Below are 22,708 nucleotides of genomic sequence, written 5' to 3' on the forward strand. Positions count from 1 at the left end.
AATTTAGTTACTGCGACTAAAACGCTTGGAAATCAGGAAGTCGAGCCGTCGGTTAGAGGGCTGAGCTAGGTAACATGAAAAAGAATAGTCTTAAAACGAAATAGGATTTTAAACGTATCAAATACTTTCAACTACAGTGATACACAATTCCATCTATCCGACAAAACTGAATCTAACTATATACGAAATTGAAATGACATAAGACACCGCATTGTGCTCATATAAGCAAGGAAGTTAAAGTAACCCATTTCATTTTTCTCTCACTTCTCAGTGCATTCAGATGGGAATATCAAGCGTTCGGTCCGACTTGGCCCGGACAAAGTCTTGTCCACAACGCGTGTCCTTGCTGATGTCTGATTCAGTAAAAGATTTCCGTGGCTAAATGCCAAATTGGTGTCATCGTGACATCGACAGCCTTTGTATTTCGGTGAGACTGTAGATGTCACGTGACTTCAACCAGGAAGCAAGACGGGAGTAGTGCTGTATTGAGGGTGTTACACATACAGGTAAAGTTGTCTTGCGTATATTTACATCAATGATTGTATATCGTGAAGTGTTCCAGGGACATGTACATACTTGTGTTCACCCAGATGCAGCTCATTTAGGCCGCAGGTCACTTTTAGCCAGTTAGTACTGATGAACGCAGTGGCAAATCGAAACTTGAAGTCCTAATGTCTGTCCCTGATTATCTCCCTTTGCTGTTCGCCTCACAGCAATAGCGGAGCTCTCAAAACTCGTGTGTACTGTCGCTGCCACCAGTTACAGCTCACCACTGCGACACGGGACAACCATGCATGGACTTGAACTAACTACAGACAATAGTGATGACGTCGAATACTCTTCCCCAGCAAAATACTATTTCTTGTTCGTCAATTTGAATTTCTATTTCATTTCCACTATCATGTTATTGGTGTGGTAAGAATGTAAGGGGGAGTGCTAAACCTTTTCAAAATTAATTATGGTATAGAATTCCCAAATTTACAGCCATACACAAGAGGGCGAATTTCAAGATTCTTGTCACAGCCGCTTCCAAACTGGTGAACGATTTTACTGGGCGTGCAACGAAGGTGTCACCCGCTGGGAAGGAGGTTGATCGTAACAGGCGATGACACTCATCGTTTGTTTTTGTTGTTCAATACCGTACTCAGCAATATTTAAAACGTTTGCTCACACGTTTGCTTTGAACGTAGCCACACTCAAATTCAGTGAGGTCTTCTGTATAGGGAGGTGTTACAAGATACGTGCTAATCGTTTTCCAGAAAGCGGAAATTAAAAAAATATGTTAGCTTCAATTAACTTTCCTTAAAGTTTGAATTACAATGTAAGCATAATCATATTTACTCATTCTAAATGGAAGTAACAAAATGGGCCAGTGATATGTATCTTAGCAACAGCTGAATCATTATGGAACGTAATTATTAGAGTGAGTGAGTGACATGTTAGTGTGGGTGGAGTGAATGATATCTTGGTGTGGGTGGAGTGAGTGAGTGATATCTTTGCGAGGGTGGAGTGAGTGAGTGAAATCTTAGTATGGATGGAGTGAGTGACATCTTAGTGTGGGTGGAGTGAGTGATACCTTAGTGTGCGTGGAATGAGTGACATATTAGTGTGGGTGGAGTGAGTGACATCTGAGTGTCGGTAGAGTGAGTGACATCTCAGTGTTGGTGGAGTGAGGCAGTGACATCTTTGCGTAGGTGGAATGAGTGAGTGACATCTTAGCGTGAGTGAAATGAGTGAGTGATATCTTAGTGTGGGTGGAGTGAGTGAGTGACATCTTAGAGTGGGTGGAGTGAGTGAGTGACATCTTAGCGTGGGTGGAGTTAGTGACTGACATCTTAGTGTGTGTGGAGTGAGTGACATCTTAGTGTTGGTGGAGTGAGTGAGTGCCATTTTAGTGTGGTTGGAGTGAAGAAGTGACATCTTAGTATGGATGGAGTGAGTGAAATCTTAGTGTGGGTGGAGTGAGTGATATCTTAGTGTGCGTGGAATGAGTGACATCTTAGTGTGGGTGGAGTGAGTGACATCTGAGTGTGGGTAGAGTGAGTGACATCTTAGTGTTGGTGGAGTGAGTCAGTGACATCTTTGCGTAGGTGGAATGAGTGAGTGACATCTTAGCGTGAGTGAAATGAGTGAGTGATATCTTAGTGTGGGTGGAGTGAGTGAGTGACATCTTAGAGTGGGTGGAGTGAGTGAGTGACATCTTAGCGTGGGTGGAGTTAGTGACTGACATCTTAGTGTGTGTGGAGTGAGTGACATCTTAGTGTTGGTGGAGTGAGTGAGTGCCATCTTAGTGTGGTTGGAGTGAGGAAGTGACATCTACGTGTGAGTGAAATGAGTGAGTGACACCTATAGTGTGGTTGGAGTGAATGATATCGTAGTGTGGGTGGAGTTAGTGAGTGATATCAAAGTGTGGGTGGAGTGAGTGAGTAACATCTTAGCGTAGAGGGAATGAGTGAGTGACATCTTAGTGTGGTTGGAGTGAGTGATATCTTAGTGTGGGTGGAGTGAATGAGTGATATCTTTGCGTGGATGGAATGAGTGAGTGACATCTTAGTGTGGGTGGAGTGAGTCAGTGACATCTTTGCGTAGGTGGAATAAGTGAGTGACATCTTAGCGTGAGTGAAATGAGTGAGTGATGTCTTAGTGTGGGTGGAGTGAGTGAGTGACATTTTTGTGTGGGTGGAGTGAATGATGTCTTAGCGTAGGTGGAGTGAGTGAGTGACATCTTAGCGTGGGTGGAGTGAGTGACATCTTTCTTAGCGTGGGTGGAGTGAGTGATATCTTAGCGTAGGTGGAGTGAGTGAGTGACATCTTAGTGTGGGTGGAGTGAGGAAGTGACATCTTAGCGTGGGTGAGTGAGTGACATCTTATAGTGGGTGGAGTGAGGAAGTGACATCTACGTGTGGGTGTTATGAGTGACATCTGAGTGTGGTTGGAAGCCCAGTTTGGATTAGGTCGATTCTGTGTTTGTGAAACAAAAGTGCATGGTGGTGTCAAACCAAGGATAACGATGAGGGCAAATTCGGGAGTCCAGCCCGCGATCTTCACCCTGGCCCATATTGCGACTCCATCATTTGGCCACCCAGTATAAAGGTTTTTATAAAACAAAAACGTTTTCAGTTGAATTTAAACTTTTCAGTTTTCCTCCGTGGGAATATAGAGTGTTTCATTTTGTTTGTTCAGGCACATCATGACAACTGATGTTGACAATTGGCAAAGTGGGAAGTCCTTCCCAGAAACCAACCAGCACATGTTGGACAGTTTGTTGTTGGCTGATGTGGCCTTCCTCGTTGGAGATCAAAGGGAGACAATCCAGGCTCACAAGTTCATTTTAGTCAGCCGCAGTTGCGTTTTTCACGCGATGTTCTGTGGATCGATCCCTGAAACAGACCAAGTACTGATTCCTGATATACAGACAGACAACTTCAAGGCCTTCCTAAGGTTAGTTGAGATGTTTTCATAACAAATTTAAAGCAAACAGTAGAAGAAGTATAACACAAAAGACTAAAATCAAATGTATCAATGTTCATCTTTAAAAGTTTAAACATCCTCGGCAAGCCTTGGAGTTTTTAACTTTAATTGACTTGTGTTGATATATCTGATATCAAAAGACACAAGTGTGAGATTCTCTATGTAACATTAACATTTTATCACCAGGTATCTCTACACGGATGAGGTGGAGTTAACTCCTAACACTGTTCTTGGTCTGATGTACGCCGCTGGGAAATACAATATCACAGGGCTAGAAAAGCAATGTGAGGAGTTCTGCTTACAATCTTTGTCGCCTAGCAACGCATGTTTATTCCTACAACAAGCAGACCTGTTTGATAAAGAAGACCTGAAAGAAAGAGCTCTTAAGGTAATTAAATCCAATGCCGAGGTGAGTGTTGCTAGCGAGGGATTCTGTGAGCTAAGCAAGGAATGTCTAAAGCTGATCCTGAAGGAAGATGACATGAGGGTTGACGAGATTTGCATCTTCCGATCTGTGATGTCGTGGGCGGAAACTGAATGTAGACGTCAGGGAAGGGAGGTAACTCCAGATGAGAAAAGAGACGTGTTGGGAGAGTGTTTGTTTCTCATTCGTTTTCCAGATATTCCAGAGGTGAAATTTGCCACAATTGTCTGCAATGAAGGTATTTTAAGTGATAACCATGCCTTTATGTTTTTACGAAAATACTCTATAGGCGACCTGGATATACAGCCGTTCTGTGACATATCTCGGAAATCTCCTGTCTATAACTTGTCTCGCTTACCTCCTGACCAAGAGCCCCACGAGACTCACTACAGTACATACCTACGTGATGCGTTGTATATATCCTGTGATGCCAGTGTTCACCTGACCGGGCTGAGCATGTACGCTGGGAAGCTGGCGGACAAGGTGGCTGTAGACATAGTTGTTACTGACATTGATGACAAAACCCTTCTGCTGCATCACCAGGACCTGGAAGTGACAGAGGGACAACTCTCAGATGTGGTGATGTTTCCTCCACCTCTGTCTGTTCGTAAAGGAAAGAAGATAAAAATCAAAGTCACCAGGACGGGCAATGACCAAAAAGTACATGCGTGTACAATGAACAACCAGCATTTGATGACATATGAAACATCAGGTGTTGTGTGGACACTGGAGCACTGTAAGGAGAGTTTTTCTAGCAACAGCCTAGAATATGGATTCATCAGTGGGGTTTTCTACACCGTGTAGCGTATTCATATACGGCGGGTGAGAGACAACTCTCCTTCCAACTCTTCCGTCTATGTACGTCAGTAATGTTAAAGGGTATTAATCACGGACAGCAGCACACATATATTTGACAACTGATGCTTAATTCTTTTTCACACGAGTCAACATGATTGTATTTACAAGTTCTATTTCCGAGGAAACATAACTCACGTGCCTACTAGGAGAAACAGGTTGCTAAGATCATTACATTTTGTGTATAGTGCTCCATTACTTTTACGTTGATGACAATATTATCAAGAGCTTGATGACTTACCTTCAGTAGCAAGAAGTTGTTTCAATTGAAAGCATAAACTGATACTTGTTTTAAACTGATACAAAGAGTAACCATGTATTTTAACCAAACAGGTCATTGAGCTCTTAGTAAAGGTGGACCAAGGGTTGACCTGTGATTGATTAGCTTTCCCAGTGTGTTGGAATACGTTTGTAACCAGGATCCGGAATGTGTCCGATTGGAGGAATTGAGTATTTACCTATTTTGCTTTGCCACATATATGTTAGTTTGCCAAATTATGTTTGTCAATTGTGTAAATATTGAGTAATTGTATGTTTTGGTTATAATTACATGTTCTTAATAGTGAAACTGAGTTAGGTGCTTCCTTTTGTCTTTTGAGACACTGTGTCATACTGATTGCATGTGAGTGAGAGAGTATGGTTTTACGCCGCTTTAAGCAATATTTAAGCAATATCACGGCGAAGACACCAGAAATGGGCTTCACATATTGTACCCATGTCGCCGGATCTTCGGCGTGACGAGCGAGCGCTTTAACCAGTAGGCTACCCGACCGTCCCTGATTGCATGTCAGTGTATGTAGTTGTAGCTAAGGCCAATGATTGAATCAGACGAATATTGTATATATGAGCTACAGATTCATATAGATTAAAGAGAACTACAGAGTAGTGCATTCAGCGTTATATGGCCTAGACTAGACCCGCCCTCACACTTGAATCTCTGTACTTTAACTGCACTTTCCAAACTCTTCTGAGATGATAAGCACCGCAATGAACCATCAAAAACGGCTAATATCATCACCGAACAACATAACGTACCGTTAATCAGCCTCTGAACTTTTTATATATTTTTGTGGGTCTTGTTTGTAATTGGCACACAGTGAATTCTCTTCCCCACCCACAAAATAGACACAAATAACAAACACACACTGTACGGCCTTTGCAGTACAAGCCAAAGGCCTTTAATTGTCTACACAATACACATTTCATTGTCTGTCGTATTCCTCCAGGAACCGACAAAGACCATCTCAGATCTCTCGCTCCAACGTCACAGTGACATGCATCTTACTGTAAGATGAATACTGTATATGGCGGGGAACACTTGATGCCCTGCAGCAATCTCTGCTTGTTACAGTTAGGAGCGATGTTTGGGTGTAGGTTCTAACAAAGGTATCGTGGCTGCCTAAAAGTCGGGCCGGGCCTAGACGTTAATATTGGCTAGTTACTCAATTATCGACGACAATACGTACATATTATTGATTCAGGATATTCACATAACATTAATAAAAAATCACAAACCACAAACGTGTAACATAGTTTAGTTACTGCGACTAAAACGCTTGGAAATCAGGAAGTCGAGCGGTCGGCGAGAGTGGCTGAACTAGGTTACATGAAAAAGAGGAATCGTAAAACGAAATAGGATTTTAAACGTATCAAATACTTTCATGCATTTCCATCTATCCGATAAAGATGAATCTAACTTTATACGAAATTAAAATGACATAATACACGGCATTAAGCTCATATAAGCAAGGACGTAAAAGAAAGCCATTTCATTTTCTGTCACATCTCAGAGCATTCAGATGGGAATCTCAAGTGTTCGGTCCGACTGGGCCAGGTCGGTTAAAACCAATTGAAACTCAAAAGATGTACCATGAAATATGATAAGATCTACAGAACAAAATTTAATCTACCAAGTTACTACTTTAAATCGTATATAAAAAGGACTCGTTCGTCAAAGTGAAACCTTATTTCCTTTATACTCTCAAAATAGACTCCACAGTGTTTCTCATCAAAATCAACTTACACGTTACAAAATTGCCACTTCATAGTGTCACAGATCGTGGCACTTAGATTAAAGACGTTAGTTATGTTAATTCTCAACAATACCCCAATCACAAGTTTTTGGTCCAACCTGCCTTTTACCGTTAGAAACATCGACATCCTCACAGATCTATCACCAAATGTGTTTAACACGTCCCATTTTAATTCTGGAAACCCAAAAGTCCAGAAACTCTAGGGTCTTTGACAGTCTCGGTTAAAGGTATTTACAAAATTAAACATGCCGTTTTCATGGGAACATACCAAGGAAGAAAAAATGAAAAAAAAATTGTTTAAAAACTCAATATTTAGACTATGTCGCCCATGGGCCTGCCCATGGGCGAAGTCTGGCCCATGGGTAGGCCCATGGGCAGGCCCATGGGCGAGAATATGTTCCTTTACTTAAAACTCATGTTTTTGTTTCGCAAATACATTTAATGTATTCATTCAAGTATCATGACACAAAATGTAATTCATTTTAACCCTAATTCAACGATTTTATAACGATATTGAAATATTTCGCCCATGGGCGAGAAAAAGGTGTGGCCCATGGGCGAGAATATGTTCCTTTACTTAAAACTCATGATTTTGTTTCGCAAATACATTAAATGTATTTATTGAAGTATCATGACACAAAATTTACCTCATTTTAACTTATTTCAACTATTTTATAGCGATATTGAAATATTTCGCCCATGGGCGAGAAAAAGGTTTGGCCCATGGGTAGGCCCATGGGTAGGCCCATGGGCAGGCCCATGGGCGAGAATATGTTCCTTTACTTAAAACTCATGTTTTTGTTTCGCAAATACATTTAATGTATTCATTCAAGTATCATGACACAAAATTTAACTCATTTTAACTTAATTCAACGATTTTATAGCGATATTGAAATATTTCGCCCATGGGCGAGAAAAAAGGGTTTGGCCCATGGGCGAGTATATGTTCCTTTACTCAAAACTCATGTTTTTTTTTCGCAAATACAATAAATGTATTTATTCAAGTATCATGACACAAAATTTAACTAATTTTTACTTAATTCAACTATTTTACGGCGTTATTAAAATATTTCGTCCATGTTTACGTCAGTCCCTTTCAAGCATCAACTAGCTGTTTGCAAAGTATATTGTATCATGTGAAATATACTTTATATTATATCATTACATTACTATTTAAAAAGGGCATTTGGTTGGATGTTTCCTTTAGTTCTACAAATTTCACCTGTTTTACATATTGTAGCGATCTTTAATGAACCCGGCCTTACCTCTCAAAACGTTTTGACAGTTTATCATACGAATTCATGTGCGTGTACTCCAATTCATTTGAGTTATTTTCCACAACATTAAATTTTAGTTAGTTTCTATTTCATTTCCCATTTAATGTCCCGTTGATACATCACACTGGGCAATTACGTGACACCAGGTATGCAATATACAGGTACGCGTGCGCGTATTTTAATGAAAAAAACTATTCGTCTTTTATTGCATAACGTTTGGCTGAATATCTTACATTCTAACGAAATCTCGAAATAATTATTTAATTACATGCGGTTTCGAACTGACCAGTGGGAATTATGTTTCAATGCGATTGAGGAAAATGTGAGTGAATATTGTGACACTAAAGCAACTTTTAACTGCATTGTCACTTTTGGTATGAAAATGGTAACAGTTCAGAAAAAAACAACAGCCTGCTTATGATAATTCTCATTAGTACGTTGTATCTAATTACAGTGTCGGCCTTATTTACAGGTGATTCTACAATACCTGCTCTCGGTCAATTACGATCTACCACACCACGCGTGAATAAACAGTTATGAAGGTGTTGCTGTGGGCAAATACCTAGCCTGAAAATGTTTATTTTTTTTAGGATACATGTTTTACAAATGTTCGTTGATATGTGGATATATTAAGCACAAAGACAAAAAAATGTTTATGAAAGATGAATTAGTGCCTTGATATATTCATCGAGATGTGTATTATCGTTTAAGGGGGTCATTCAATAAACGTATGTTTGGAGGAGATATCAAAGGAGCCGCCCAATATACACAGTGTCGTCCGGTGAACTACCACCCCACCCTGTCCATTAGAGTTATGTAATCGGTACACAAATATATTTGATGCGGTGTCAGTGCGGAAGGAGTTTGAATTACGTCCGCCAGTTGTCACAGAAATCCTCAAAGTATAGAAACAATAAACAAGGTCAATCCGTACTAATTACCTAGTGGCGCACGTAACAACGACTGTCAATAGGGAAAATGGTGAAAACAAATTGAAATAGATTTTAATAAAACATTACTGTACTACATAACTCGCAAAAGCGGTGCCTAAAATTTTTGACCGTGTTATGTGTGTTGTAAACTGACGAATAGCAAGTAATTGTCATGCTGTACGCATGGTTCCATATACAAATTCAGTTATACAACCGGTATGAAACTGAGAACTGAGATACAAAGTACAACCTGCATTCACACACGGAAGCAATATACTTGTGTGTATGCCCTCTCCTCTAAAAAATGTATCACTAAAGTATTTGCATTGTAATAAATATAGTAATGATAAAACTTGGTAATTTGGTAGGTCTCCGACAGATATGATTTTCAGTTTTTTTACACCTTTGATTGATACGGATTACGTACCTGTAGTCTAGTCACTGTCTCTAATGTATCTGCTTGTTAGAAATTTCAAATGTCTTGTTATAGCACTGTTCCTAAAATACGGCAGTTTCTTTTATCGGGTACAAATAGTTGATTCGTCTTGTCACGCAGTCGTTTTTTACTTGATCGAATGATTTCCACAAAAAATTACGGCAGAGAGTTTTGTATTTTATTATATTTTTAGAAGATTTTAGAAGATGCTTACATCACTGTATCTCAGAACGTAAAACTGATAACATTCAAACATGTAATTAGTACACAGTTAATTGTTACATATAATTTCCTGCATATTCCTTTTTGAACAAAAAGCCTACATGTATACTGATATCGGTGTCCACTGTTAAAAGGGTATTAGTGCAGTCAGCCATGGTAAATGGAGAGACAATAATAAGGTGATTAATTATAGTCTGTTGCAGAATATGCGGTATAAGTGTAGTCATTGATACATATACACATTACACATATGCAGATGAAATACACGATATGATGCACTTCAAGAACAAATTAAGATACGGTTTCTATTAAAAATAATTATACGATTTTGGATTTAATTAGCATGTTTAAATTTTCAGGCCAACACAGCTGAGATACAGCATCGGCATACTCAACTGGAGTTGTTTTCTGCCGGTCGTAAGTTCATTGATTGACTGAGCACACTCGTGTCGGGGTTGCGATATTTTCTTCTCTTTGTTGGCAACCTGCCACCGGTCTGAATTTTGAGAAAGGTCTCAGCATGGGACTGTTAATTACTTGTAGATGTTGGGTGCGGTTAGGACCAAACTTTTTCAGCTCAGAGTGTTAGTGGTCCTGGAACCCATAGTGTCAAACAGGTTCTGCACAAAACGTCCATCAGATTCTATTGTTCAGCAACATTGTCACTGAATTTCAGAACTCTGGCATGATATAATAATCAAGGATTTCGAAGGTGAACGAGGGGAAAGGCAGACGCACGTGGATTTACCCTCAGGTTATTATTGTCTGGAGTTCACATTTTGGGGCATTTCATATACTAATTGAACAGAGTTCACCTGCACATGTCCACTTTAGTGATACAGACTGTAACCAAAAATGCAATGAGCCGTAGCTCTTAATCCCTTATAACAACGGTAACAACAACCAGGGTGAGGACACAGTAAGGTTAAACCGTGTCCAACAGACAATCTGAGGTGGCTATCTCCCATCAAGTCAGCTCTGTTTTTAAGCGCATAGTTATGTTTTTACATATTGAAATAAAAGGAATGAAAAAAATTATATTTAACAAACCTACACATTACCAAATACAAAACTGTATAACCCTCTCTAGACTTCGTTCCAATTAACCTGGATCATTCAACTCGCTCGCGAAGGTCGTATGCGACTTTAAAGTGAATACGTCTACAGTGTACAAGTAACTTTTAACTGTATCATATATACTCATGATAAGCAATTATTTTCGTTCCTAATTCGAATGAGCACATTCTGAGGCTAAATCTGCAAAAGGACAGATAAAATATTTCTTTGTACAATGCAAACGATACAAACGTAGCGGCTGATAATAGAGACAATGATTTAATAATCTGCAATATATCAAGTGTTCTCGTTCAATCTATTGTACATATTGAAGTGATTGTAAAGTTTCAAGGAGTACTAAAATGTTGTGGTATTATGAATGTATTTAGAATATGAATAGCGAAAAACAGTCACCATATCGGATGTACATGTATAACTTGTCTTCCAACACCACGCTTGTGCCGAGGCCTATGGTCATAAAACTAATCGGTCCCATAAAAGGAGCAAATAGTTTCGCAGATACTTCTTGCTAAGGTTCACTCCCAATTGTCAGACGACCTAATCATCAGTCAGACCAGTCAAGTGTGACCAGCGTACCTGCCTGGTTTTGGCTCCTAATTACTGAACTGCCCAATACTTTCATACTGTGGGCAAAGTAAGCGGCCTCGTTGAGTGATACAGACTAACCAGATTATGATTGTGTTTGTAAGTGCGTTTAATCTGTGTCGGGTTGCAGTTGTTTTATTAGTCAAGACTACGGGTAGTTTTTTCAATGAAACCTTTTAGCCGTTGAGTTTGTTTTGCATTCATTTCATTAAATACATTGTTAGGTAGAATAATAACACGTTATATGGATAAAACATCTCCCTAATCTGAGTATAATCTCACATGTACTCTAAGTACCGTACTATATTACTTTGCGGAGACACTGAGTATAATTTTTTAGTTGGCATTGTATGCTGTCTGAATGACTTTACACAAATCCCTTTAAAAACACTTTAATGTTTCTCCTTCTTAATCTAACGTTATAACATTTCCGGTCATTGCCATCATCTAATACACAAGAGATGATACCAAGACATATTTTATTCGGTTTTATGGTCTATGCGGTCTTACAATTGATTTTATTAGTCTTTAAATCTTATGTCTAGTAAATATTTTCACAAACAGGGCTGTTAACTGATATAAGGAATGTAACATCCAGTTGAGGACTGAATACGACGTACGTTAGTCTGGTAACGACATTTCTACAATTAATATTTTGAATAAGCCGTTAATACGCCAGTTGTGACAGGGATGATGGTATGGTAGATGTAGCAGACATATTGACAGCCGTTGTTACGCGAGTCACTAGGTTATTAGTACGGCATTGGCCTTGTTGATTGGTACTATACTTTCTGTGGCCACTGGCGGACGTAATTCAAACTCCTTCCACACTGACATCGCACCAAATATATTTGTGTACCGATTACATAACTCTTACTGACAGGGTAGGGTGGTAGTTCACGCGAAACGGACGACACTGCGTATATTGAGCGGCTCCTTTGATATCGCCTCACAACATACTTTTAATGAATGACCAATTAAACGATGATACACATCAGGATCGCGGAGAAAATACAAGCTTCGTTCGCGTTGAATATATATATCAAGGCACAAATTCATCTTTCATAAACTTTTTGTGTCTTGGTGTTTAATATATCCACATATCAACGAAAATATGTAATACATGTATCCATAAAAATATACATGTACAGGCTAGGTATTTGCCCACAGCAACACCTGCATAACTGTTTATTCACGCGTGGTGTGGCAGATTGTAATTGACCGACAACAAGTATTGTAGAATCACCTGCAAATAAGGCCGACACTGTAATTAGACACAACGTACTAATGAGAATATGAGAATTATCATAAGAAGGCTGTTACGTTTTTCTTAACTATTACCATTTTCATACCAAAAGTGACAATGCAGTTAAAAGTTGCTTTAGTGTCACAATATTCACTCACATTTTCCTCAATCGCATTGAAACATAATTCCTACTGGTCAGTTCGACACTGCTTGTAATTAAATAATTATTTCGAGATTTCGTTAGAATGTAAGATATTCAGCCAAACGTTATGCAATAAAAGACGAATAGTTTCTTTCCATTAAAATACGCGCACGCGTACCTGTCACGTAATTGCCCAGTGTGATGTATCAACGGGTCATAAAATGGGAAATGAAATAGAAACTAACTAAAATTTAATGTTGTACACGCACATGAATTCGTATGATAAACTGCCAAAACGTTTTGAGAGATAAGGCCGGGTTCATTAAAGATGTTGGGTGCGGTTAGGACCAAACTTTTTCAGCTCAGAGTGTTAGTGGTCCTGGAACCCATAGTGTCAAACGGGTTCTGCAAAATACGTCAATCAGATTCTACTGTTCAACAGCATTGTCACTGAATTTCAGAACTCTGGCATGATATAATAATCAAGGATTTCGAAGGCAAAACCTTTTCTCGCCCATGGGCGAAATATTTCAATAAATCTGTAAAATAGCTGAATTGAGTAAAATTGTGTTACATTATGTGCCATGAAAATAGTAAGAACTCCTGCATGTATTTACGAAACAAAAACATAAGTTTTAAGTAAAGGAAAATATTCTCGCCCATGGGCCAAACCCTTTTCTCTCCCATGGGCGAAATATTTCAATATCGCTATAAAATCGTTGAATTAAGTTAAAATGAGTTAAATTTTGTGTCATGATACTTGAATGAATACATTAAATGTATTTGCGAAACAAAAAACATGAGTTTTAAGTAAAGGAACATATTCTCGCCCATGGGCCTGCCCATGGGCCTACCCATGGGCCAAACCTTTTTCTCGCCCATGGGCGAAATATTTCAATATCGCTATAAAATAGTTGAAATAAGTTAAAATGAGGTAAATTTTGTGTCATGATACTTCAATAAATACATTTAATGTATTTGCGAAACAAAATCATGAGTTTTAAGTACAGGAACATATACTCGCCCATGGGCCAAACCTTTTTCTCGCCCATGGGCGAAATATTTCAATATCGCTATAAAATCGTTGAATTAAGTTAAAAAGAGTTAAATTTGGTGTCATGATACTTGAATGAATACATTAAATGTATTTGCGAAACAAAAACATGAGTTTTAAGTAAAGGAACATATTCTCGCCCATGGGCCAAACCTTTTTCTCGCCCATGGGCGAAATATTTCAATATCGCTATAAAATCGTTGAATTAAGTTAAAATGAGTTAAATTTTGTGTCATGATACTTTAATAAATACATTTAATGTATTTGCGAAACAAAATCATGAGTTTTAAGTACAGGAACATATTCTCGCCCATTGGCCAAACCTTTTTCTCGCCCATGGGCGAAATATTTCAATATCGCTATAAAATCGTTGAATTAAGTTAAAATGAGTTAAATATTGTGTCATGATACTTGAATGAATACATTAAATGTATTTGCGAATCAAAAACATGAGTTTTAAGTAAAGGAACATATTCTCGCCCATGGGCCTGCCCATGGGCCTACCCATGGGCCAGACTTCGCCCATGGGCAGGCCCATGGGCCACACTTCGCCCATGGGCAGGCCCATGGGCGACATAGTCTAAATATTGAGTTTTTAAACAATTTTTTTTTCATTTTTTCTTCCTTGGTATGTTCCCATGAAAACGGCATGTTTAATTTTGTAAATACCTTTAACCGAGACTGGGCAAAGAGCGTAGAGTTTCTGGACTTTTGGGTTTCCAGAATTAAAATGGGACGTGTTGTTTACATCTCCACGTGTGTAACAGCCAGACTCATTCATCACCGCTCGCCCCCTTCCGTAACCTGCAAGAAGACTCGTCCCCCTATCGGTGAATATTATGTGCGAAAATATGACAAAACCAATCAGAATGCGTGTATGATTTCAAATTCTTCGTCAAAGAATCCCTCAGAAACAATTTTTTATTTTAAATATGTCTTGCATCTAAAAATATACCCTAGACACAGTTTAATCTGCTCAATCATACTGTATAATACCGCATGTCCAGATGTGCTTTAAATTGCATCTGAAATATATATAATAGATGGGGAAATATATGTCAACCATAACGCAACGAGTTGACAATTGTTTAAGATATGCCCGTTTGCGCTAAGACGGAACCCAGTCGCAAAAATGTCCAAGAGAGGGGCATGAGTTGCTATTCGGCTTGTCCCGGAATAACACGAGGTGGTCACGAATGAGCCAGACTGTGACTAAAACAAGAGTAAAGCTGTCAGTCCTCTCTCAAAATGACTGCTAGACTATCCCTTCTGGTCTCATCATGAAATGGTTAAGCACTTCCCAAAAGGAATAATTAAGAAAGAAAAAAAATTGTCCAACACATCTTTTATTTACAGACATCCATGTTACAGTCAGGCGTATATCACTGGCTGGTAGTCTTTCACTGATGACGTCATGACCCGTGAAGAACCCAGGGTTGAATAGGTCTTCAGCAACCCATGCTTGTCGTAAAAGGTGACTATGCTTGTCGTAAAAGGCGACTAACGGGATCGGGAGGTCAGGCTCGCTGACTTGGTTGATGCATGTCATCGATCGCAATTGCGTGGATCGATGCTCATGATATCAATCACTGGACTGTCTGGTCCAGACCTGATTATTTACATACCGCCGTTATATAGCTGAAATATTGCTGAGTGCGGCGTTCAACAACAAACCAACCAACCAACACTGAAGTCATTATTTCTTGTCGCAGTTATGGCTATGGTGACAGCGGCTGTTTCAGTTTGTACCGCAATTTTGAACCACGCCTGACAAGCCTTGTCCACCACGCGTGTCATTGCGGATGTCTGATTCAGTAAGAGGTTTCCGTGGGCAAATGCCAAATTGGTGTCTTGAGTTGGTACCAATTAGGATACCGCATTTCGTAACAACAGTGTACTGATCATTATCCCTTGTGCACCAGATGGTGAGTTGAATGATTCAGAAATGCGTGTATAATTTAGATTCAGCTTCAATAAGATATATACACTATAGTCCATCGTGCAGGTGAATGCGGAGAATATCTGGGCTACAGCAGACGAAGCCAGGATACATTAAGTGCCACATATCCTGGACCCACGACTCCTCTCAAAACACCTCGGGCTTTCCTCCCACATGAAACTGACATGCCGCGATATAACTGGAATACTGTTAAAAGCGGCGTTAAACCCAACTCACTCACTCCTCTCAAAACGCAGGAGAAACTGCGTCAGTGTTGATATGAGAGGAGCACACCTGAGCGTGACCTCGACAGCCTTTGTATTTCGGTGAGACTGTAGACGTCACGTGACTTCAACCAGGAAGCAAGACGGGGGTCGTTTTGTTTTGAGGTGTTACACATACAGGTAAAGATATCTGGCGTATATTTACATCAATGATTGTATATCGTGAAGTGTTCCAGGGACATGTACATACTTGTGGTCACCTAGATGCAGCTCATTTAGGCCACAGGTCACTTTTAGCCAGTTAGTACTGATGATAGGAGTGGCAAATCGAAACTTGAAGTCCTAATGTCTGTCCCTGATTATCTCCCTTTGCTGTTCGCCTCACAGCAATAGCGGAGCTCTCAAAACTCGTGTGTACTTTCACTGCCACCAATTACAGCTCCCCGCTACGACACGGGACAACCTTGCATGGAGTTGAACTCGCTACCGACAATACTGGTGACGTCGAATACTCTTCCCCAGCTAAATACTATTCTTTGTTTGTCAATTTGAATTTCTATTTCATTTCCACTATCATGTAATTGGTGTGGTAAGAATGTAACGGGGGAGTCCTAAACCTTTTCAAAATTCATTATGGTATGGAATTCCCATATTTACAGCCACACACAAGAGGGCCAATTTCAAGATAATTGTTACAGCCGTTACCAAACTGGTGACCGATTTTACTGGGAGTGTAACGAAGGTGTCACACACTGGGAAAGAGCTTTTTCGTAACAGGGGATCATACTCATCGTTTGTTTTTGTTGTTCGATGCCGTACTCAGCAATATTAAAAACATATGACGACAGCCTGTAAATAATGAGACGGGACCAGGTAATGCTCTGATTGATCTTGTGAGCCACGATCCACACGGTCGGAATACGACGACACGAACAGTCACATAGCTTGAACACCATATTCTTTCACACGTTTGCTTGGAACGTACCCACACTCAGATTCAGTGAGGTCTTGTATAAAGGGGGGTGTTATAAGATACGTGCTAATCGTTTTCCAGAAAGCGGAAATTAAAAAAATATGTTAGCTTCAATTAACTTTCCTTAAAGTTTGAATTACAATCTAAGCACTATCATATTTACTTATACCAACACAATGGGTCAGTGGTATCTTAGCAACATCTGAATCATTATGGACCGTAATAATTAGAGTGAGTGAGTGACATCTTAGTGTGGGTGGAGTGAGTGACATCTAAGTGTGGGTTGAGTGAGTGATTGAGCGGAATCTTAAACCATGGCTCCTTTGTCCGCACTTATTGAATGTAACTAACGAATGAAGTCTACAGCCACTTTGGGGGGCACGGGTGGCCCAGTCGTCTAAGGCGCCGCGATTCGCTGTGCAGAGTTGCGTCCCGTGGAAACGCCAGAAACCTATGATTGTGGGTTCGAATCCCGGTTTGCCCCGATTATGTTTCTAGGTTTGTCAGCACCATGGGTTTCACCGAAGTGATAAACGTCTGAGACCTGCATCACTTCGTGCTGTCCTCCCACATTAAGCTGACACGCCGCGATATAACTGTAATACTGTTAAAAGCAGCATTAACTCACTCACTCAGCCACGGCGACATGGGAAAAAGGGTATGAAATTAACAACTAAATATAACTACCAATTGCATATCCCTTTATGAACTGCGAAATGTGTTTTATGCAATTTTTATACAGTATGTTACTCTATGCATTCTAGTATCCGTACAGTACTTGTGATTTTGTAGCGTTTCGTTCAACGAAACGAACAGATAGAAGAAAAAAAATATTATCTTGATCAGGGCTATATTTGCTCATAATAGGCACATCAACATGGGCAAGTAATATTTAGTTGATTGATAAATGTGCTCGAGTTGGTCAAAATGAATGGAAACCTTGCCCCGGGACATACATTTCATAAACCAAATCGGCAAAGTGCGAGGTGCACGTGCGAAAGGCTCGGGGGAACACATTTCACGTGCTTCACGCAGGGCCGACTCACATTGTGTTCTCACAGTTGAGCATAGAGTTCCTGAATATCTTTCAAAATACCTATAACAAAACAATATTTTTGAGCATTTTAGGTGCCATAAATGTTGGACATGGTTTAAGTATGTTAGACCACTCGGACCCAAGTGTCTAATCCTTGAAAGTTAAATTAACCATTTCAAGGATTAGACACTGGGTCCTCGTGGTCTAATCTATACTAAGTGTGGGTGGAGGAATCAGTGACATCTTAGTGTGGCTGGAGTAAGTGAGTGACATCTTAGTACAGGTTGCGTAAGTGAGTGAGTGAAATATTAGTGTGGGTGGAGTGACTGATTGAGTGACATCTTTGTGTCTGTGGAGTGAGTGAGTGAGAGGCATCTTAGTGTGGGTGGAGTGAATAACATTTTAGTGTGGGTAGGGTGAGTGAGTGTCATCTTCGTGCCACTGGAGTGAGTGAGTGACATCGTAGTGTGGGTGGAGTAAGTGACATCTTAGTGTGGGTGGAGTGAGTGAGTGACATGTAAGTGTGGGTGGACTGGATGAGTGACATGTTAGTGTGGGTGGACTGGATGAGTGACATGTTAGTGTGGGTGGACTGAGTAAGTTACATGTTAGTGTGGGTGGACTGGATGAGTGACATGTTAGTGTGGGTGGACTGAGTAAGTAACATGTTAGTGTGGGTGGACTGAGTAAGTGACATGTTAGTGTGGGTGGACTGGATGAGTGACATGTTAGTGTGGGTGGACTGAGTAAGTAACATGTTAGTGTGGGTGGACTGGATGAGTGACATGTTAGTGTGGGTGGACTGGATGAGTGACATGTTAGTGTGGGTGGACTGAGTAAGTAACATGTTAGTGTGGGTGGACTGGATGAGTGACATGTTAGTGTGGGTGGACTGGATGAGTGACATGTTAGTGTGGGTGGACTGGATGAGTGACATGTTAGTGTGGGTGGACTGAGTAAGTAACATGTTAGTGTGGGTGGACTGAGTAAGTTACATGTTAGTGTGGGTGGACTGGATGAGTGACATGTTAGTGTGGGTGGACTGGATGAGTGACATGTTAGTGTGGGTGGACTGGATGAGTGACATGTTAGTGTGGGTGGACTGGATGAGTGACATGTTAGTGTGGGTGGACTGGATGAGTGACATGTTAGTGTGGGTGGACTGGATGAGTGACATGTTAGTGTGGGTGGACTGGATGAGTGACATGTTAGTGTGGGTGGACTGGATGAGTGACATGTTAGTGTGGGTGGACTGGATGAGTGACATGTTAGTGTGGGTGGAGTGAGTGAGTGACATGTTAGTGTGGGTGGACTGAGTAAGTAACATGTTAGTGTGGGTGGACTGAGTAAGTGACATGTTAGTGTGGGTGGACTGGATGAGTGACATGTTAGTGTGGGTGGACTGGATGAGTGACATGTTAGTGTGGGTGGACTGGATGAGTGACATGTTAGTGTGGGTGGAGTGAGTGAGTGACATGTTAGTGTGGGTGGACTGAGTAAGTAACATGTTAGTGTGGGTGGACTGAGTAAGTGACATGTTAGTGTGGGTGGACTGGATGAGTGACATGTTAGTGTGGGTGGACTGGATGAGTGACATGTTAGTGTGGGTGGACTGGATGAGTGACATGTTAGTGTGGGTGGACTGGATGAGTGACATGTTAGTGTGGGTGGACTGGATGAGTGACATGTTAGTGTGGGTGGACTGGATGAGTGACATGTTAGTGTGGGTGGACTGAGTAAGTAACATGTTAGTGTGGGTGGAGTGAGTGAGTGACATGTTAGTGTGGGTGGACTGGATGAGTGACATGTTAGTGTGGGTGGACTGGATGAGTGACATGTTAGTGTGGGTGGACTGGATGAGTGACATGTTAGTGTGGGTGGACTGGATGAGTGACATGTTAGTGTGGGTGGACTGGATGAGTGACATGTTAGTGTGGGTGGACTGGATGAGTGACATGTTAGTGTGGGTGGACTGAGTAAGTGACATGTTAGTGTGGGTGGACTGGATGAGTGACATGTTAGTGTGGGTGGACTGGATGAGTGACATGTTAGTGTGGGTGGACTGGATGAGTGACATGTTAGTGTGGGTGGACTGGATGAGTGACATGTTAGTGTGGGTGGACTGAGTAAGTGACATGTAAGTGTGGGTGGACTGGATGAGTGACATGTTAGTGTGGGTGGACTGGATGAGTGACATGTTAGTGTGGGTGGACTGGATGAGTGACATGTTAGTGTGGGTGGACTGGATGAGTGACATGTTAGTGTGGGTGGACTGGATGAGTGACATGTTAGTGTGGGTGGACTGAGTAAGTGACATGTTAGTGTGGGTGGACTGGATGAGTGACATGTTAGTGTGGGTGGACTGGATGAGTGACATGTTAGTGTGGGTGGACTGGATGAGTGACATGTTAGTGTGGGTGGAGTTAGTGAGTGACATGTTAGTGTGGGTGGACTGAGTAAGTAACATGTTAGTGTGGGTGGACTGGATGAGTGACATGTTAGTGTGGGTGGACTGGATGAGTGACATGTTAGTGTGGGTGGACTGAGTAAGTAACATGTTAGTGTGGGTGGACTGAGTAAGTTACATGTTAGTGTGGGTGGACTGGATGAGTGACATGTTAGTGTGGGTGGACTGAGTAAGTAACATGTTAGTGTGGGTGGAGTGAGTGAGTGACATGTTAGTGTGGGTGGACTGGATGAGTGACATGTTAGTGTGGGTGGACTGAGTAAGTTACATGTTAGTGTGGGTGGACTGGATGAGTGACATGTTAGTGTGGGTGGACTGAGTAAGTTACATGTTAGTGTGGGTGGACTGGATGAGTGACATGTTAGTGTGGGTGGAGTGAGTGAGTGACATGTTAGTGTGGGTGGACTGGATGAGTGACATGTTAGTGTGGGTGGACTGGATGAGTGACATGTTAGTGTGGGTGGACTGGATGAGTGACATGTTAGTGTGGGTGGACTGAGTAAGTAACATGTTAGTGTGGGTGGACTGGATGAGTGACATGTTAGTGTGGGTGGACTGGATGAGTGACATGTTAGTGTGGGTGGACTGAGTAAGTAACATGTTAGTGTGGGTGGACTGGATGAGTGACATGTTAGTGTGGGTGGACTGGATGAGTGACATGTTAGTGTGGGTGGACTGGATGAGTGACATGTTAGTGTGGGTGGACTGGATGAGTGACATGTTAGTGTGGGTGGACTGAGTAAGTAACATGTTAGTGTGGGTGGACTGAGTAAGTTACATGTTAGTGTGGGTGGACTGGATGAGTGACATGTTAGTGTGGGTGGAGTGAGTGAGTGACATGTTAGTGTGGGTGGAGTGAGTGAGTGACATGTTAGTGTGGGTGGACTGAGTAAGTAACATGTTAGTGTGGGTGGACTGGATGAGTGACATGTTAGTGTGGGTGGACTGGATGAGTGACATGTTAGTGTGGGTGGACTGAGTAAGTAACATGTTAGTGTGGGTGGACTGGATGAGTGACATGTTAGTGTGGGTGGACTGAGTAAGTAACATGTTAGTGTGGGTGGACTGGATGAGTGACATGTTAGTGTGGGTGGACTGGATGAGTGACATGTTAGTGTGGGTGGACTGGATGAGTGACATGTTAGTGTGGGTGGACTGGATGAGTGACATGTTAGTGTGGGTGGACTGAGTAAGTAACATGTTAGTGTGGGTGGACTGAGTAAGTTACATGTTAGTGTGGGTGGACTGGATGAGTGACATGTTAGTGTGGGTGGAGTGAGTGAGTGACATGTTAGTGTGGGTGGAGTGAGTGAGTGACATGTTAGTGTGGGTGGACTGAGTAAGTAACATGTTAGTGTGGGTGGACTGGATGAGTGACATGTTAGTGTGGGTGGACTGGATGAGTGACATGTTAGTGTGGGTGGACTGAGTAAGTAACATGTTAGTGTGGGTGGACTGGATGAGTGACATGTTAGTGTGGATGGACTGAGTAAGTTACATGTTAGTGTGGGTGGACTGGATGAGTGACATGTTAGTGTGGATGGACTGAGTAAGTAACATGTTAGTGTGGGTGGACTGGATGAGTGACATATTAGTGTGGGTGGACTGGATGAGTGACATGTTAGTGTGGGTGGACTGAGTAAGTAACATGTTAGTGTGGGTGGACTGAGTAAGTAACATGTTAGTGTGGGTGGACTGGATGAGTGACATCTTAGTGTGGGTGGACTGGATGAGTGACATGTTAGTGTGGGTGGACTGGATGAGTGACATGTTAGTGTGGGTGGACTGGATGAGTGACATGTTAGTGTGGGTGGACTGGATGAGTGACATGTTAGTGTGGGTGGACTGGATGAGTGACATGTTAGTGTGGGTGGAGTGAGTGAGTGACATGTTAGTGTGGGTGGACTGGATGAGTGACATCTTAGTGTGGGTGGACTGGATGAGTGACATGTTAGTGTGGGTGGACTGAGTAAGTAACATGTTAGTGTGGGTGGACTGGATGAGTGACATGTTAGTGTGGGTGGCCTGGATGAGTGACATGTTAGTGTGGGTGGACTGGATGAGTGACATGTTAGTGTGGGTGGACTGGATGAGTGACATGTTAGTGTGGGTGGACTGGATGAGTGACATGTTAGTGTGGGTGGACTGGATGAGTGACATGTTAGTGTGGGTGGAGTGAGTGAGTGACATGTTAGTGTGGGTGGACTGAGTAAGTAACATGTTAGTGTGGGTGGACTGGATGAGTGACATGTTAGTGTGGGTGGACTGGATGAGTGACATGTTAGTGTGGGTGGACTGAGTAAGTAACATGTTAG

General features: G+C 41.4%; 1 protein-coding gene across 4 annotated transcripts in view; it reads left to right on the forward strand.

Moving 5' to 3' along the window:
* The window catches only part of LOC124143559 (BTB/POZ domain-containing protein 6-like), a 68,704-nt gene that overhangs the window by 40,580 nt on the left and 5,416 nt on the right, over positions 1 to 22,708 (forward strand). Inside the window, exons 1-3 of one of the 4 annotated variants that reach the window (XM_048389975.1) lie at positions 400 to 506; positions 3,184 to 3,441; positions 3,658 to 5,322. The exons of 1 other annotated variant lie outside the window; for it this stretch is intronic. In XM_048389975.1, coding sequence (XP_048245932.1) covers positions 3,191 to 3,441; positions 3,658 to 4,699 — 1,293 coding nt within the window. In that variant the 5' untranslated portion in view covers positions 400 to 506; positions 3,184 to 3,190 and the 3' untranslated portion in view covers positions 4,700 to 5,322. Of the gene's footprint in view, positions 1 to 399; positions 507 to 3,183; positions 3,442 to 3,657; positions 5,323 to 15,944; positions 16,098 to 22,708 lie in introns of those variants that run through there. 2 more of the 4 variants (XM_048389972.1, XM_048389973.1) reach the window with 2 other exon arrangements.

Source organism: Haliotis rufescens, unplaced genomic scaffold (assembly GCF_023055435.1).
Source record: "Haliotis rufescens isolate VD_foot unplaced genomic scaffold, xgHalRufe1.0.p SCAF_8, whole genome shotgun sequence".
NCBI lineage: Eukaryota > Metazoa > Mollusca > Gastropoda > Lepetellida > Haliotidae > Haliotis > Haliotis rufescens.